A 17815-nucleotide genomic window follows, 5' to 3' on the forward strand; every position below is an offset into this window, starting at 1 on the left:
TGAATTATTTTTACTGAGCATACACCTTCATGGTCCATCTGTGTTGTTGAAAACACCCAGGATATTTTTATTCTTTATGGGTACATACTGTGTATCTCTTCCAGATTTTTTCCCCATTCATTTGTTGGATTATACAGTTGTTCTGATGTTGTGGAATTTGTGGTTATTGCTTTAATGAGCATGGCAGTGCAGATGTCTTTTAACACAGTGATTTAATTTTGTTTGATATAGTCCCAAAATCTTAACATGCTCCATTATGTGATAGTTTTGTTCTTTTTGCAAGATTTTGGGGAACTTTTATACTTTCTGACTTCTTTCTATCTGTATGTTTGTGTACAGAAAAAAACACGTCCATTTCCTTTTGATGGTCTTTTTCTAGTGTTTCCTTCAGGTTTCAACAAAGATCATTCTTACACATCTCACAACATAATATCTGTTCTTAGTGAAAATATGCATGGAAATGGGGCTTGTGAAATACTGAATTTGATAACCTACCTAGCAAATAATGTAACAGATGTACACCTGCTTTATATCTGAAATATCCCATTCTCTTCTCTTTTTAAATCTCTTTCATTTTGGCTACATACCCATAGTATAATTTCCATAGTTAAAAATGGAATAGCTAAACCAATTCTTTTTTCCTTTTAACATCAGTATTTTTAGTTGCCTGTACGTAGTTTTATTCACACATATGTACAATCATAAGCCATGATATCCTCTGTTTATTATTCCCTGAAATCTACTCAGACCCTTTATCTGTCTTACTCTTTTTTTCATGTTCCCTTGATGCAGATAGAAACACTAACCTTTACTCACATATTTTAATAGTTCTCCTGATCTCCCCAGTTTCCAAGTATTCCTTCACCCATCACTCCACCTTTCTTATTACTAGCACTGTAAAAATGATTTCGTTTCATCCCTTGGACAGCTTTCTCAGGATACAACTTACTGTGTGCAGCTGTGATGACTCAGAAACCATTTTGAAGAGGGATCCCTGAATAACAATGTTAGTTACCCAACTCATTTCTTCTTGCATCACCTATGATTTCCTTTCTAAACTCCCTAGTGTTTGTATGTTTAGTCTTTAATTTCTTTGGGTTTTGTGGTTATGTTGGAAAAGTACCTTTATTTTTGAGGGCTAATATAAGTTTTTCCAATTTGAATGTTGTGTCATTGTGTGTTTGAAAATAGACTACCCTAAGCTTGATTTGAATTATGGGTAACCACTGTTTCTATAGTGAAGAATCTTATTCTATAGTTTTCCTAAAAATTTTTAACATTGTGGTTGAAAAAATATTTATTCATACACTGTAGTAATATATCTGTGATTCTTTATATTTTGTAGCTATCTCTCATATACACATGATCAAGAAATCACAACTAAAATCAAACATTGATATAGGAGAAAGATTCCAAACAGTGATGTTGGGAAACCATGAAAGCCATGAAGTCAAGCATTTTTACCATCAAGAATTACAGGAAAATATGTGTGACCTCAGGTGTCAGTGGAGAGATGATGAAAGAAATTATAAAAATATCCCTACATCCCATAAGGAAGGTGTCACTTATGGAAGAGTTCAACCCAGTAGAAAGGATACAGAAAAGAAGCTGATTGCAAATATACTTGCATTAAGCTCTTGGCATGCACTGTGCATGTTTCAGAGTAGACAAACAATTGATGAATTTCATCAAGCTGATGGCAACATGAACAGTAGTATGTCATTTTCACCATCTCAGGAAGTTTCTCCTTCTGGCCAATCCAAAATTTCTAGTATATATGGGAGTGATTTTATGCATCCTTCAATATTGACACAAGACCAGAAAGCACACAGGGAAAGACCTTACAAATGTAGTGAGGGTGGCAAAATCTTTCTTAAGTGCTCAGACTTCAGTAGACATCAGATAATCCATACAGGAAAAGAATTGCATAAATGTGACTTTTGTGGAAAGATCTTTAGTCGAAATTCACACCTTGAAGTTCATCAGAGAACTCATACTGGAGAGAAACCTTATAAATGTAATGTGTGTGGCAAAAGTTTTAATCATAATTCATATCTCACATGTCATAAGAGAATTCATACTGGAGAGACACCTTACAAATGCAATGTCTGTGGGAAAACTTTTCGGTATCCCTCAGGCCTCTGGAGACATATGATAAAACATACTGGAAGAAAACCATTTAAATGTGATGTGTGTGGCAGAGTCTTTAATCAAAATAAAGACCTTGCAGTTCATCACAGAATTCATACTGGAGAGAAACCTTACAAATGTAATGAATGTGGCAAAGTCTTTGGTCAAAAAGCACATCTTAAAACTCATCTGAGTACTCATACTGGAGTGAAACCTCACAAATTTAATGAATGTGTCAAGGTCTTTTGTGATAAGGAAACTGTTACAAGGCATCAACAAATTCAAACTGCAGTAACAGCGTACAGATGTAATGCATGTGGCAAGTACTTTCATCATCGGACTACCCTTATACGGCATCAACATGTCCATACTGGACAGAAACCTTACAAGTGTAATGAGTGTGGCAAATTCTTTCGTCAGAAGGTAACCCTTATACGGCATCAACATGTCCATACTGGAAACAAACCATACAAATGTAATGAGTGTGGCAAGTTCTTTAATCAGAAATCCAATCTGGTGCGTCATCAAACGATTCATAATGGTGACAGACCTTACAAATGTCATCATTGTGGCCAGCTGTTTAGTCTGAAAGGAAGCCTTGCAGCTCATCAGAGGATTCATACTGGAGAGAAACCTTACAAATGTAGTGAGTGTGGCAAAGTCTTTAATAGAAATTCAAACCTCGTAGTTCATCAGAGAATTCATACTGGAGAGAAACCTTACAAATGTAATGAGTGTGGTAAGATGTTCAGCAGTAGACCAACCCTCATCAGTCATCAGTTCATTCATACTGGAGAGAAACCTTACAAATGTAATCAGTGTGGCAAAGGCTTTGGTTACAAACAATGTCTTCGAATTCATCACAGATTGCACAATGAATAAGTGGAAGTGAAAGTGATAGTCGCTACAGTCATGTAGCCTGTCAGGCTTCTTTGTCCATGGGATCTCCAGGCAAGAATACTGGAATGGGTAGACATTTCCGTCTCCAGGGGATCTTACTTTACCTAATGAGCCACCAGGGAAGTCCACATAATGAATAGAAACATTGCAGATTTGTTGTGTGGAAAAGCCTTTACTCAGATCTCAACCCTACCACACATTAGAAAATCCAGCTTGAGAAACACCATGTAAAAAAAAAAAAAAGGAAAAAAGAAACACCATATAATTGTGTTATATGTGGGAAGGTCTTCAAAATTCAAACTTCAAAAAAAATTCAAATCTGAAAATTCACAGCTTACAATTTGTTGGAGAATTCATAGCGGGAAGAAACTGTACAAATATGAGTGTTGTAAAGTTTTTTTGCACTCACCACCAGATAATCTGTAATGGGAAGAAACCTTACAAGTTTAATGACCGTCTCTATGTTTAGTCAAAATTCGTACCTTATATATAGTATGCCAGATAATTCATACCGTAGAGAAACCTCTCAAACGTAATGAGTGGCAATTTCTTCAGTGTGCCTTTAAGCCTAAAACGTCCCTACAGGTGTTCCATGATCTTGAACATTGAACAGTGTGGTGAAGTGTCAAGGCTTTTACAGGTGTCCACATCTTCAGCTTTATTACCGTACTTTGTAGAACTGCAACATCACATCAACTGTAGTGCAAGGACCATAGACACTTGATGAGATGAGAATGTTTCTGGAAAACTGTTTCGCTTTTCTACGTACCCCATGCTAAATTTTTCATTTCTGCTGTACCAATTACTACAAACTGAGTGCCTTAAATAAATAGATTTATTCTCTTCTGTTTCCGTTCAAGAATTGTAAATGGATCCAAAGTTCTGTGCTCTTTTGGGTACTCCAGGTCGTAGTTTGTTTTCTTGCTTTTATGAATTTCCAACATCATTTTCATCCTTTTTCTCATGGTCTCCATGTGGTTTTGCATCACATGCTCTTTACAATGATTTTGTTCAGACATCCTCTTATCATATGAGCACTTCCTCGACACATTGTTTAAATTAGGTCAGCCTCTCTTTCTGTCATTGTATTAATTCATTACTAGGGTCATATCTTACTTAATGATTGCTGACATTCCCTAATAGAATATAACCTTTTGAAGGCAGGGTATTTTATTTCTTGCTACACCATCAGTGATTTGGACCCAGTGCAGGAAATGAATTGGTTGATAAATTTGAAAAATTGTTTTAGACATTTCTATTGCATACTTTATAGTCCAAAGAAGAACTTTTATATGTAGTGTGAATATAAAAAATTTGAGTGACCTACTTTATTGTGTGATTCACTTTATTGTCATTCTCTGGAACTGCATTTGCAGTATTTCCAAAGTATGCTTGTACCTTTATCTCATAGGTCAATATTACCAAAGAATGAATATTTAAATTCATTAGATGCAGGTTCACTGATTACCACATAATTCTGCAAGAAAGATTATTCAAGATGAAGTTGTGTTTACTGAAAAAAATAGGTCACGATTACGATAGATAAAAAACATTTCCCTTTAGGCAGGAAGAAATGTAGAGCAATACCAGTTTCTGAAATTATTGCTCAGTACTGTGACTAGCAGGACTTCCCTGACCATCTAGTGGTTAAGACTCCGCATGTCCAGTGCAGGCAGTGCAGGTTCAGTCCCTGGTCTGGGAAGGGGAACTAAGATCCCACGAGCCATGCTGCCTGCTGGGTAGTCAAAAAAAAATATTCTTCAGATAGAATGGTGGCAACCAAAGTTGTAAAACCTCAAAAGTCAAATTGAAAACTTAGCTTTTGTACCCAGGGATATAAATTAGTTAGGTATAACAAGTTAGGCAAAGTCCCATATGAATTACAAAGCTCCAAAGTGGTCCAAGAATTAGCATACTTGGGAGAGGAGAAAAGCTTAAGTAAATTTTGATGAAATCATGTTAACAAGCTTTTCATCCACAGACCTAAAAGAGAAACAGTAATTATTCATAAGGTAATGGAGGGGGAGTTGGAAGATTTCTTTCTTGCTGTTTCTGAAGTAAACAAATGGGCTATCCTGAGTCTTACTGAAATTAAAGAGGAAGCATAGTTCTTAGCAAGTAAGGGGTCTCCTTCCAGAGAAAAGAAAAGGAGTTCTTTTATGTTGGCTGTTTTCCAGAGTTACGGGGTTGGAGTAAAGTCTCACATTGTCAGGATGTCATGTGACATCAAGTGAAATTCAAAGACTAAAATGTACACATATATATGAATAATGGAGTCATAAAAAAACATAATAATGATAACAAATATGCCCAAGAACCTCAGCATTTAAGCTGTTTAATGGTATTAAAGGACCCTGCGGGGGACCCTGCTTGTTGACATGATTTAAGGTGAGGGTGGGATGATTTGAGAGAATAGCATTGAAGCATATATATTATCATATGTGAAATAGATCACCAGTCCAGGTTCGATGCATTAAACAGGGTGCTCAGGGCTGGTGCACTGGGATGACCCTGAGGGATGGGATGGGGAGGGATGTAGGAGGAGGTTCAGGATGGGGAACACATGTACACCGATGGCTGATTCATGTCAATGTATGACAAAAACCACTACAGTATTGTAATTAGCCTCCAATTAAAAAAAAGATTTTCTCCTCTCCCAAGTATGTTAATTCTCAAACCACTTTGGAGCTTTGTAATTCATATGAGATTCCTCAGATTGCTTTTGACCTACACTCCCTGGACTACAGTTGATCTCTGTCTCCCAGATTTTAGTGTACTCTAAATGGAAATGGTGTTCTTGATACCATTGGAATGAAAATGCACAATCAGCATGAACAGAATTTTGCATTTTACTTGTTAATTTCCATTGCCTACAAAGACAGTCCTGTCTTTGCTTAACTAAATGACCAGTTCTGGGGGTAGTCAACACCTCCATTGACCCTTCACAGAGCACCCTGGACTCCATCCAATGGCTAAGTTGCCCATCTTTCACTGCCAGTGTACCTGTCTCCACCCACTCATGCCCAGGTGTCTTACTTAATTTATCATGTCATTGTAGGGAATAAGTTTTTCCTTCTTTTCACTGCCACAGGGCTTATGGATCTTAATTCCCCAACCAGGAATCGAACTTGGTCCCCTAGAGTGGAACTATGGAGTCCTAACCACTGGACCACGGGAAAATTCCCTAAGTAGCACAGTTTTGAAGTCATTAAGATTAGGTGAATGTGCATATTCATCTTACTGTGAGAATTTCATTTTGAATTTTAAGTGCCTTCATATTTTCATCTTTTTCATGGCATATATATTTTATATCCATTTCTGTAGCCGGCCAGAATCAGGCTTGAATCAGGCTTCCCAGGTAGTTAAGTGGTTAAAAAAAAAAAAAAGTCTTCCAATGCAGGTTGATTCAGGAAGACCCCCTGGAGAAGGAAATGGTAACCCACTCCAACATTGTTGCCTGGAAAATCCCATGAACAGTGGAACGTGGATGGCTACAGTCTATGGGGTTGCAAAGAGTCAGTCAGGATTGAGTGACTGAGCATGCAGGAGCACATTCGTTATCTACTGCTATGTAGCCAATCAGTACAAAGCTTAGAGGCTTCACAGTGAGCATTTGATGATAGTCCACAGTTTCTGTGCATGTGGGAGCATCTTAGTGGCGTGGGTGTGGCTCAGGGCCTCTTGAGGTTGAAGCCACAGGAAGGCTCCTTCAGGGCTGCATTAGCAGGCTTTCAAACTCCCTCTCCTAGCTGGTGGCGAGGGCCTAGGTCCTTGCCCTCTGGCCCTCTTCATGGGTTCGCTTTCCTCAGAACTCCCTCTGAGACAGAGAGGGAGAGAGTGGAGTGGAGCCTGGGCCTTTCATACCTTTATTGTAATTATCCTTGTGTAATATTTTAATGATGAACCACAACAGAGAAAAGGATTTTACTGTGTGTCTAAAGTCATCATGACAGGACGCATTACAGATTGCAACCTAGCTCTCCAGATACCATTTTGAAAGAAGGATACCTAAGTTCAAGCAGTTGTTGTATTTTAATGACTGACCTTAACTATACTTTTACTAGCAAGAAATGCTTTACTCTGCAGCATGAAGAGATTAGAAATACCAAGTGTTAAATATCAGCTTCTAATCAAATTTGGACTGAAAGAATGATTAAAAGTCTATGAAAATCTCTTGGACCTGGTCAACTCTTGCATAGCCTAGTCTCTGTGGACCCAGATACCTCTTGGGTGAGAGACAAGCCAGGAGCTGGGGAAGAGAAACTCAGTTGGATGGGACCTCTGCACCCACAGCCCGCCTCGCCCCCATCTTTCCCATCCTCTTCCTGAAGCAAGGTCAAGGGCACCAACTCATATAGGAACAATCACTGAGCATGGCACCCCCTGCAGAGACACTCACACATGTGGAAGATGAAGACAGGAAGTCCTGACAATAATGTGCAACTCTAATAAATACCTCCTTTTTCCTCTTCCTCATTTTACATTTGCTTGCAAACATGTTTAATGAATGGACCTTATATATTTTTTAGATTTTCACCATACAGCCATTTTAGATTAGGTAGCAAATGTAACTTTTACTTACTAGATGACATATGAAGAAGCTAGCAAGAGATGTGTTCAGATCTTGTTGCATTATTATGCAGACGATACATAGGTAGACAGAATCGGCTTATCTTTACATTTGGGTTCACAGTTAATTTAATCTTTTGTGAACTTCCAGATTGTCCTGGTATGTGAGCAGGTTGGAAAAGCATTTCCAGACATGAGGTGGAATGAAAGGAGAATAGAGTGGGAGACTGTTAGAATAGCAGGATGGCTCAAGGGAGAGCTGACCTCTTTGTTGGGCTAGTGGCCAATTTTTATAGCCTCCAGACAGAAAATTCTTACTGGAAGGGGTGGCATTAGGTGATTGATTAGGATTCTATAGGATGAGTAATATGGTAGGTGTTTTACTTAATATGGGGGTCACAGAACTGGCTGGATTAGACCTGGAGATTCATGACAACACTTGCTATGGGACTTAGTTCCAGAGATTTTTGTCCTGTGACCTTGGTATAGGGCTCCATGCTGATTATGTAACAAAGTATATACAGTCTACTCAGGAACTATTTTTATCATAGTATTATTTATTGCTTAGTTTCAATGAAGTACTGAAGCAAAATTTTCCACTGCCTATAAAGGGTACCAAGGGTCAGCTGGACTCATACTGAGAATTGGCCACACATGTTAATTAGAGCCAGTATTGTCATATGGAAATTCTGTTATAGAAATCAAGAGAGAATAAAAAGACTAGAAGATGGACATAAAGGAGCTCCTCCAAAGGATAAACAGGTGTTCGTGCCTACGGTTTTGGAAACCAGACTCCATCTCTTCAGCACCTATGGGGAATAGGACCCTGGAAGCCTCTGCTGCGGGAGGCACCGGCCACAGGCCTATTATGGGAAGCAAAGTCGAGCTGTAAAGGCTCACCTGCGGAGTTCAGGGAGGGGGCGCCCCAGGGCAATCCTGACCCGGACCTGAATGATGAGACCAAGGAGTGTACGTGTGCACGCATGTGTGTGGGTGCTTTAAAAATGTTTGTTTTTGTCAACAATTTTTATTATTCACATGTTCCATAGAAACAAGAACCTGGGGCGGGGAGGGTCACGGAAGTAGGCAAAAAGATTTTTAATGCAGATTCGCAGTAGCTCTGTATACAACTTGAAGCAGCCAACTCCTCCGTTCTCCCAGTCCCTCCAGTCTACAGGGCACAGGGCTAGGCTTTTTCCTCGCTCCGCCCCTTGGCGGTAGGCCCCGCCTCGGAAACCCGGCCTCTAACCCGAGGAGCCCAGCCTAATGACCCGGAAGGTGGAGGGCTCGCAGCCAAGGTCTTGGTCCTGAGGTAAGTTTCTTCTTTCTACCGTGAGCTTGTGCTGTGCGGTACCCCTAGTCCTCAAGGTGTGGGAGTCGCTAGGGATCTAACATGCCAGGACCCGGCCCTCCGCCCCAGAAAATCTGGACTTCGCCGTTTCGGGTCCGGTATGTTTTCTTTTTGGTTTGAAGTCGCTCTGGGCCGGTCCTTGCCCTTGACTTTTCTGCTTTCGTCCCACGTAGACACTGCCTTTCAAGACTCTTTCCTTCATAAAATCCTCTACTGACCCCCGCGCCCCACCCTCACCCCATGTAAAATACTCGTCCGCGGGGTGGATTTGCGCCCCCCAACCTTGAACTCTCGGTCTCTGGAGGCAGCGCCGGCCGCTCTGCTGCCGCAGAGGCCGCGTCTTCTGCCTTCGCCTGGGGGAAGGTGAGCTGGGCGGGTCGTGTGATACCCATGCTCTTCGGTCCCCAGGATCTCTCCATCCCCCGTTAGAAAGTGGTCCTTTCCGGAAGGCGGGCATTTTGTACTTGGGTGAGGGAGTGTCTGGAAAAGGAGAGACCGAGGGAGAAGTAGAAAACCTGAAGGGAAAAGAGTGAGGGAAAACGAGTGGGAACGTAGAGGGTCGCTGAGAGACACGCGAAGAAGCAGTAACCTGAAAGTGGGACGTCGCATCTGCAGGATTGCAGGGCAGCATAAGGAAGGGAACCTGGATCAGCGTGAGAAGGCGGGATCCCAGAGGACGGTCATTTCATGAAAAGAGTAATAGGAAATGTTACAAGAGTTGGAACCTTGGCCTTCAGAGCCATGTGGTGCTGGGAGAAAAAGTGGACAGAGGGTGACAAGAAGAGCAAAGGGAAAGAAGGAGCTGGAAGGAAGCATCGCCACCTGGGGTCTCTGAGGAGGAAGGCAGTGTATCCGGAGGGCTGAGAAGGAGCGGAGATGGGGGAAGAAAGAGGCAGAAACACACAGAAATTTTATGACAGAAAGGGTGGGAGAAAGCCTCAAGAGGCAGAACAGCTTGCACAGAGGGGCAGGACAGGTGTGAGGGAAGAAACAAAGAGGAGGCCAGAAACAGCAGGAGAGCAGAGGAGAGCAAAAAATACACGCGACCAATGAAACAGGGAGGCAGGTAAACAGAGTAAAATGGAAACACCTAGTAGTGCAGGTAGGGGAAAACTGGATCCAAATGCGTGATATGTTGTTTTGATATGGTCATTGAGTTGTAACATTGATATGTGTCCAGTTATGGCTTTTAAAATTTGTTTCAGATTTTTTTCCTGGCATGAATGGCTTCTTCTCTTCTTATGTATGTAGTTTCTTTGGTAAGTAGTACATAATTTTAGGAGGAGGGACTGGCAACCCACTCCAGTATTCTTGCCTGGAGAAATCCCATGCACAAAAGAGCCTGGGAGGCTACAGTCTATAGGGTCTCAAAGAGTTGGACACAACCAAAGCTATTTAGGATGCAGGCAGGCACCTAATTTTAGAATATGTTGATGAGTAGTTGGCAGAAATGTCAATGATCTTCTGTACTAACAGTCAAAATCTAGTTTTACGGGTTAGCCTTGTATTGTTTTCTTCCTCTTCCTGTGAGCTAGTAAAATTGTGAACTCTGAGGTGATATGAAGGTGTTTCCCTCAGGTCCCTCTTGGCTATTTTCTGCAAGTTCTCTGAAACATGGGCTTGATTAACTTGGAGAATTTTTGCAACAGAGCCCATCCATAATGAAGAAATTTGCTCACAACTGATTTCTTTCTTTTCCTATTTGAGTATAGTTGATTTACAAGGTTCTGTTAGTTTTAGGTGTACAGCAAAGTGATTTAGTTGTACATATACATGTTGATTGTTTTTCAGATTCTTTTCCCACATAGATTATCACAGAGTATTGAATTAGTTCCCTGTGCTATACAGTATGTCTATATTAGTTATCTGCGTTATATATAGTAGTGTTTATATATTAATCCCAACCTTCTATTTTATTCCCCCCTGCATTCCCCTTTGGTAACCATAATTTTGTTTCTAAGTCTGTGAGTCTTATTTCTGTTTTGTAAGTCAGTTCACTTGTTTCATTTTTTTAAGATTTTAGAAATGAATGATAATCATATATTTGCCTCTCTCTGACTTCTTTCACTTTATAATAATCTCTAGGTCCATCTATATTGTGGCAGATGGCATTCTTTCATTCTTGATATGGCTGAGTAATATTTCATTGTATATATGTACCATATCTTCTTTATTTACACATCTGTTGGTGGACGTTTAGTTTTTCCTTGTCTTGGGTATTATAAATATTGCTGCTATAAACATAGGGGTGCATGAATCTTTTTGAGGTATAATTTGGTGCGGTTTATATGCCTTGGAGTGGGATTGCTAAATTGTATGGTAATTCTGTTTTCAGTTTTCTGAGGAACTTTCCACAGTGGCTGCACCAACTTGAATTCTCATCAACAGTGTGTTTCTATATACTTGAAATTTTCTTAGAAAGAATTACATGCTCTCACTACATAGTCTCACAGAATGGTAATTTTGGGTTGATGGAAGTATGGATTACTTGATTGTGATAATTATTCCCAGTGTATATGTTTGTCAGAGAATCACTTGTTCCATTTTCATTCATCTTTTATATCTCAATAAAGCTGGAGAAGAAAAAGAAAAAGTGGGAGATGTGTTGGGCTTAATCTTCTGTTAGTGGTACTCAATCCAGGCTTCATAGTAGATCATGAGTCATTTGTATAGACATATTTTATACACTTTGACCACGAATTCTTAAGACCGTGGGTATGTGGCGAGATTTCAATAATATTTAATTGCCCCTGTGATTCCAGTCTGGACTTGTCACTGAACATCAGGACTGTGAGTCCTCCTGTTTCTGAGGACTGAGATCTAGCCTGAGGAGGAGGTGCTCTGTTCTGCGTGGGGATGGACCAGGGCCTGGTCTGTGACCTGAAGGGGGTTGTCAGGTCAGCTCAGGTGCCCACTGCTACTGTGTGGCATAGCAGCCTCAGGAGGGTGGGGAGATCTGATGAAAAGTGTGGGGAAAGTGACTGGTTGGTCTCTGTGGGGGAGTTTACTGTCCTGAGTCCCTCCTGTGACAGTGGGGAGCACAGGACTCTTAATCCACATGGTGAGATCTTCCCTGTGTGTGTGGTTGCAGCAGAGGAAGAGGGAGTATGTTTATTCTAACCATTAAACAGCCTGTTTTCAGCTTTGAAGCTTGACTTCTAAAGATGCAAGTTGTCTGAGTAAGAAGCCCATAAGAAGAGGAGGAAGAGGACAGTAAAGGATGGCTGTTTCTCAGGTGAAGTCATAGTCTCAGTTGATGCTTCAGTCTGTCCTTCTTGAAATGCCTCTCTTTGGATTTCTTTCTGATTCTGAGGTGTTCTTTCTTGACACCTGTACGTTCATCCTTACCTAGTGCCTTCCCTCAGTACATATTTATTAATTGTTGCATCTTCTTGTGGAATCGACCCTTTTATGATTATGTGATGTCCTTTGTCTCTTGTGTCAGTTTTTGTTTATTTTTCTGATACTGTGCAGTCACTCCTGCTCTCTATAGGATAGAATATCTTTTTCCTTCTTTTCACTTTTTGCCTTTCTTGTCTTTAGATTACTCTGTCGCTCTAGCTGTCTGTTTTCTTCTGGTCACTTCCTCTCATGGTCTCCGCTCAGGCACCCTGTACAGTGGTGAAAGGCAGGAGCTCTGGCCAACCCACTTCGCTCCACTGGAACTTCAAAGGAATGCATTTGGAGTTTCCTTTTAATCATGACATTTGGTAAAATGTTCTTTTTTAATAATAATATATTTTTCAATATTATTTCTGTCTTTTTTTTAATGCTTCAAGAATCTCTTAAGTTTATTATTGTGATTTTATCTGTTATCTTAAAATAATGTATAACAGTAATAACTTTAAAATTTTTGAATCAGTGTTATGTCTGTACTAGTTTTTTTTAGTATCCTAGTGTAGAATCTTTTTGGGAAACTCAATTGAGTACAATTTGTACATTTTCATTGTCTGAAGGATCTTAGAATGCATGTAAATAAAACCAATACTGAAAAAATAGACTGAAAAACTGTCAGGAGACTACTCAGTTATTTTAGTGTTGACCTGTATGCATAGGTGTATGGATGTGCATGTCCATGGTTTAGATAAACGATGTCATGATTTGGGGCTTCCCTGGTGGCTCAGATGGTGAAGAATCCACCTGCAATGTGGGATACCTGGGCTCGATCCCTAGGTTCGGAAGATCCCCTGGAGAAGGGAACAGCTACCCACTCCAGTATTCTGACCTGGAGAATTCCATGGACAGAGGAGCCTGGCAGGCTACAAGTCCATGGGGTCACAAAGAGTAGGACATGACTGAGTGACTTTCACTTTTCATGATTAAAAAAAAAAGAGATCATGGTTTTAAAACTATCATATCGTTTTGCGGTTGATAGTGTGTTTTTAATATGTTCATCGTTTTGCAGTCAATAGTGTATTTTTAGTATGTTCATCGTTTTGCAGTCAACAGTGTATTTTTAGTATGTTCATCCTTTTGCAGTTGACAGTGTATTTTTAGTATGTTCATCGTTTTGCAGTCGACAGTGTATTTTTAGTATGTTCTTAGTATGTTCATCGTTTTGCAGTCGACAGTGTATTTTTAGTATGTTCATCGTTTTGCAGTCGACAGTGTATTTTTAACATGTTCATCGTTTTGCAGTCGACAGTGTATTTTTAACATGTTCATCGTTTTGCAGTCGACAGTGTATTTTTAACATGTTCTCTGGCCTTGATTTTTTTTTCTATACTACCATGTTCACAGTTTAAATAATAATAAGATTGCTAACATTTTGTGTATGTGTGCGTGTGTGCACACTTGTATAATGACCTCTTAGGCTGATCCATGTTGTTCAGCTTGAACTTCTTTCAAATTTTCTCAGGGAGTCATCTGTCAATGAACTTTTAATGCTCATTACTTTTGATTTTTCAGCTTCAGTTCTAGAACCCAAACATGGTAGTTCAGGTGCTTACTAGATGATTCATTAGGTTCTTGACCTGAGTCAAGTTTTTCAGTGTCTCTGACAGTTTTCTCCTCTGTAAGATGGTAAAAAATTCTTTAATGAGCTGTGATGTTGCTAACAAGTTAAAAATGTTAAACATTTAGAGTAACGCATAGTATATAGGAAGTATTCAAATGTTGTTTGTCTTTGCTGCTGTCATCAGCATCATCTTTGGAGGTTTTGAGCTTTCTTTAAAACTACTGTGGACTTTGTCATCTCTGAAAACACCACTCATATTCCTTTATATCCAAGTTTGATAATTCTCAGTGTGTCCAACATATCTAGCCCTTCCACATAGACAACCTGGTGTTGAATTATTATTTGTATATATTTCATGTATTGCCCACAAAAATGAGAAATCTACTTCTATTTGGAAGCTATCATAATCTCAATGACAAAGCACAGGAAATTAAAATTAGACATACAAGTAGCTCTAAATGCCTTTCCATGGCTCTGTCAGAATACATTCTTCAACTTAATTGATCTTTTACCTCTATTCATTTTGTATGGAAATAGGAACTCTCCTCATGGCCTTGGTGAAATTTTTTTTTTTTTTTTAACTTTAAGTCACAGTTGACATTGAATGATGTGGCCATCCACTTCTCTCCAGAAGAGTGGGAATGCCTAGACCCTGCTCAGAGGGCCTTATATGTGGATGTGATGTTAGACACCTTCAGGAACCTACTCTCTGTGGGTAAGGATAACTTGCCTCTAAAAGTTGGGAAGGTATCTTTGGATTTACCCTTGTTTGCCTTTTGAAATCCCCTACCTTGCTTAACTGAGCTCAAAGTCATGTTGACTCAGGCATGAAAAGCTTCATAATGTAGCCTCAGGAATTTAAACATGCCCTTTCTTCAGATGATTTGGCTTGGCCACTTCATAATACACCAGAAGTGTAGTGGAGAATCCTATTTATTGTTCCTCAAAAATTTAACATGGTTGAGAAGTTTCATAACTGTTTGAAGTATTACTTTTATTTAATATCTTATATTCAACCTGAAACTTATATTCATGCAGTGTAATGAATAGGATATCTATGGTTCTTTATATCTTACAGATATTTCTCATCTACACATCTGGAAATTACAACTAAAATCACACACTGATAGAGGAGGAGTATGCCGAACAGTGATTTGGGGAAGAAATGAAATCCCGGAAACCAAACATTTTAACGTCCCAGAAATTCAGGAGAACATGAATGACTTCAGGTTTCAGTGGAGAGATGATGAAAGAAATTACAAAAATATCCATACATCCCTTAACCAAGATGTCACTGATAGTAGAAGTCAGCATGGTAGAAGGGATGCAGTAAACAACCGTACTGGAAATAGACTTGTGTTAAGCCTTCAGGATGAACTACGTATGTTTAAACATCAACAGAAAATTGCATTTGATCAAGCTGATAAGTATGTCAACAGTAGCTCCTCATTTTCACCTCTTCAAATAGTTTCTCCTACTCTCCAAACCAATATTTATAATATATATGGGAGTGACTTTATGGATCCTTCCATACTGATGCAAAACCAGATCCCACACAGGGTAAGACCTTACAAATTTTATGAGTGTGGCAAAAAGCTTCATCAGGGCTCAAATTTCAGGAGTCATCCGAGAATCCATATAGGAGAGAAATTACACATATGTGATGTATGTGGCAAGGTCTTTAGCCGAAATTCAGATCTTGTCATTCATCAAAGAATTCATACTGGAGAGAAACCTTACAAATGTAATGAGTGTGGCAAGTTCTTTAGTACAAAAGGAAAGCTTTCAGTTCATCAAAGAATTCACACTGGAGAGAAACCTTACAAATGTAATGAGTGTGGTAAAACCTTTAATCAGAGCTCAATCCTCAGTCGACATAGGATAATCCATACAGGAAAGAAATTACATCAATGTGATGTATGTGGCAAGGTCTTTAGCCAAAATTCTGACCTGGTAATTCATCAAAGAATTCATACTGGAGAGAAACCTTACAAATGCAATGAGTGTGACAAGGTCTTTAGTCAAAAAAGAAAGCTTTCAATTCATCATAGAATTCATACTGGAGAGAAACCTTACAGATGTAATGACTGTGGTAAAACATTTAGTCAGAGCTCAACCCTCAGTCGACATCAAATAATCCATACAGGAGAGAAATTACAGAAATGTGGTATGTATGCTAAGATGTTTAGCTGAAATCCAGACCTTGTAATTCATGGGAGCATTCATACTGGAGAGAACCCTTAAAAATGTAGTGTCTGTGGGAAAGCCTTTCATTCTTCCTCAGGTATCAGCAGACATGAGATAATCCATGCAGGAGGCAGAGCCATATAAATATCATGTATGTGGCAGAGTCTTTCACTGAAGCCCTTGGACTTCACCAGGAAATTCATACTAGAGAGAAACCTTACAAATGTAATAAGTATCTTTTGTCAAAACAAACCTTGTGAGTCACCCAAGAATTCATAATAGAAACCTTACAAACGTAATATGGGTGTGACAGGGTCTTTCTTGAGAAGACAACCCTTTTTTACTAGTTTTACTATCCACAAATTCATTTGGCAGAAAAGCCTTCCAAATGCAGTGAGTGTGGCAAGGTCTTTAATCACAAGGGAAACCTTACAGTTTACCAGAGAATTCATACTGGAGAAAAACTTTACAAATGTATTGAGTTATGCAAAATCTTTTATGAGTTGCCAGCCCTTGCAAAGCATCAACTGAATTCATACTAGAGAGAAACCTGATAAGTGAGTGTGGCACCATCTTTAGTCAAAGTTCCACTCTTTTAAGTCTTTGGATAATTCGTAATGGTGAATTTGTAAGAAGGAGACAGTCTCCATTGACAAATGCCTGGGAGTCATCCTGCCATTTCCCAGTGATGTACTGACATACAGAGGCAGGGCATGTTACAGAGAAAAGAAGACTTGTTTTCCTTTGGATTTAAATTCATTCTGGGGCTGGTCCCTGCCCTTGGCTTTTCTTCCACATAGGTCAAACATTTTGCTTCTTCAAACTGTGTACTACCTCTGCTCCTGCTGTAGCAGAAACTAAATGAGGCACCCCATTATGTTAGCCCATATACAGTCCTTTTTCTCTTCATCCCATAAGAGAGGGAGATGTTTGTTCTCCCTCTCTTTCTTGCTTATTTGCAATCTGAAAATGATGCCCTCTAGCTACACTTGGCATTTATCCTTCCAAGAAAACATTACTTTCCTCTCGGAGCATTCTTCATTCCAAAAAGAATGTCAGGGGACGATGACCTCAGAGACCACCAGAACCTGTTCTTGAATCGCCTCATGCCAGCTGTGATGATCTCAATTCACCCAGGAAGGGGAGAAGAATGCAAGACCACACCAGCCCTCATTCTTTTTTTCAGCCCCATTTTCCACCTGGGGGGGGAAAAAAAAAAAACCTGAAAACCTTAAGACCTCTTCCAACTTCCCAGGAAGCAGGGGCACAGTTTTTGACACATTGGCCTACTGTGTTCCCCCTTTACCTGGCAAAGTAATAAAGCTACTTTTTTCTACTCCAAAACTCTGTCACCGTATTTCTATTCAGCATTGGAGAACTTTTGGGAACAATCCCCCAGCCTCGCCCTATCCACCCTTGGAGGGTGGCAGGACATGCCACGTTCTCTCCCTGATCCTGGAGAGCCTGCCCCTGAGGCCCCCCTCTTTCCCAGCCCCTCTTCTTGCGTCTCCTCAGAGCAGTCCTTCCTCTCAGGCCTCCCCGTTTGGTCAGACCTTCCTTTCATCCCCCTGTGGAGGTGCCCCAGGCCAGCCATGTGACAGTCATTGTTTTTCTGTGTCCAATTCAACTCAATAGGAAAATGTTCTTGTAGGCAGGCATGTTATTCAGTCACATCCCTGGAAATATGTAGGCAAGAGGGTGTAGAAGAAGCAGAGACAGAA

At 39.9% G+C, this 17815-nt stretch overlaps 1 protein-coding gene across 8 annotated transcripts in view; it reads left to right on the forward strand.

Annotated features, from left to right (window-relative positions):
• Window positions 1-17438, forward strand: part of LOC133229669 (zinc finger protein 83-like) — a 34924-nt gene extending 17486 nt beyond the window's left edge. Inside the window, exons 1-5 of one of the 8 annotated variants that reach the window (XM_061386323.1) lie at window positions 3025-8911; window positions 10156-10209; window positions 12082-12185; window positions 14496-14622; window positions 14986-17438. In XM_061386323.1, the coding sequence (XP_061242307.1) occupies window positions 12171-12185; window positions 14496-14622; window positions 14986-16100 (1257 nt within the window). In that variant the 5' untranslated portion in view covers window positions 3025-8911; window positions 10156-10209; window positions 12082-12170 and the 3' untranslated portion in view covers window positions 16101-17438. The other 7 variants (XM_061386328.1, XM_061386326.1, XM_061386325.1 and 4 more) reach the window with 7 other exon arrangements.
• The last annotated feature ends 377 nt before the right edge of the window (window positions 17439-17815 follow it).

This window comes from Bos javanicus, chromosome 18 (genome assembly GCF_032452875.1).
Source record: "Bos javanicus breed banteng chromosome 18, ARS-OSU_banteng_1.0, whole genome shotgun sequence".
Taxonomy (NCBI): Eukaryota; Metazoa; Chordata; class Mammalia; order Artiodactyla; family Bovidae; genus Bos; species Bos javanicus.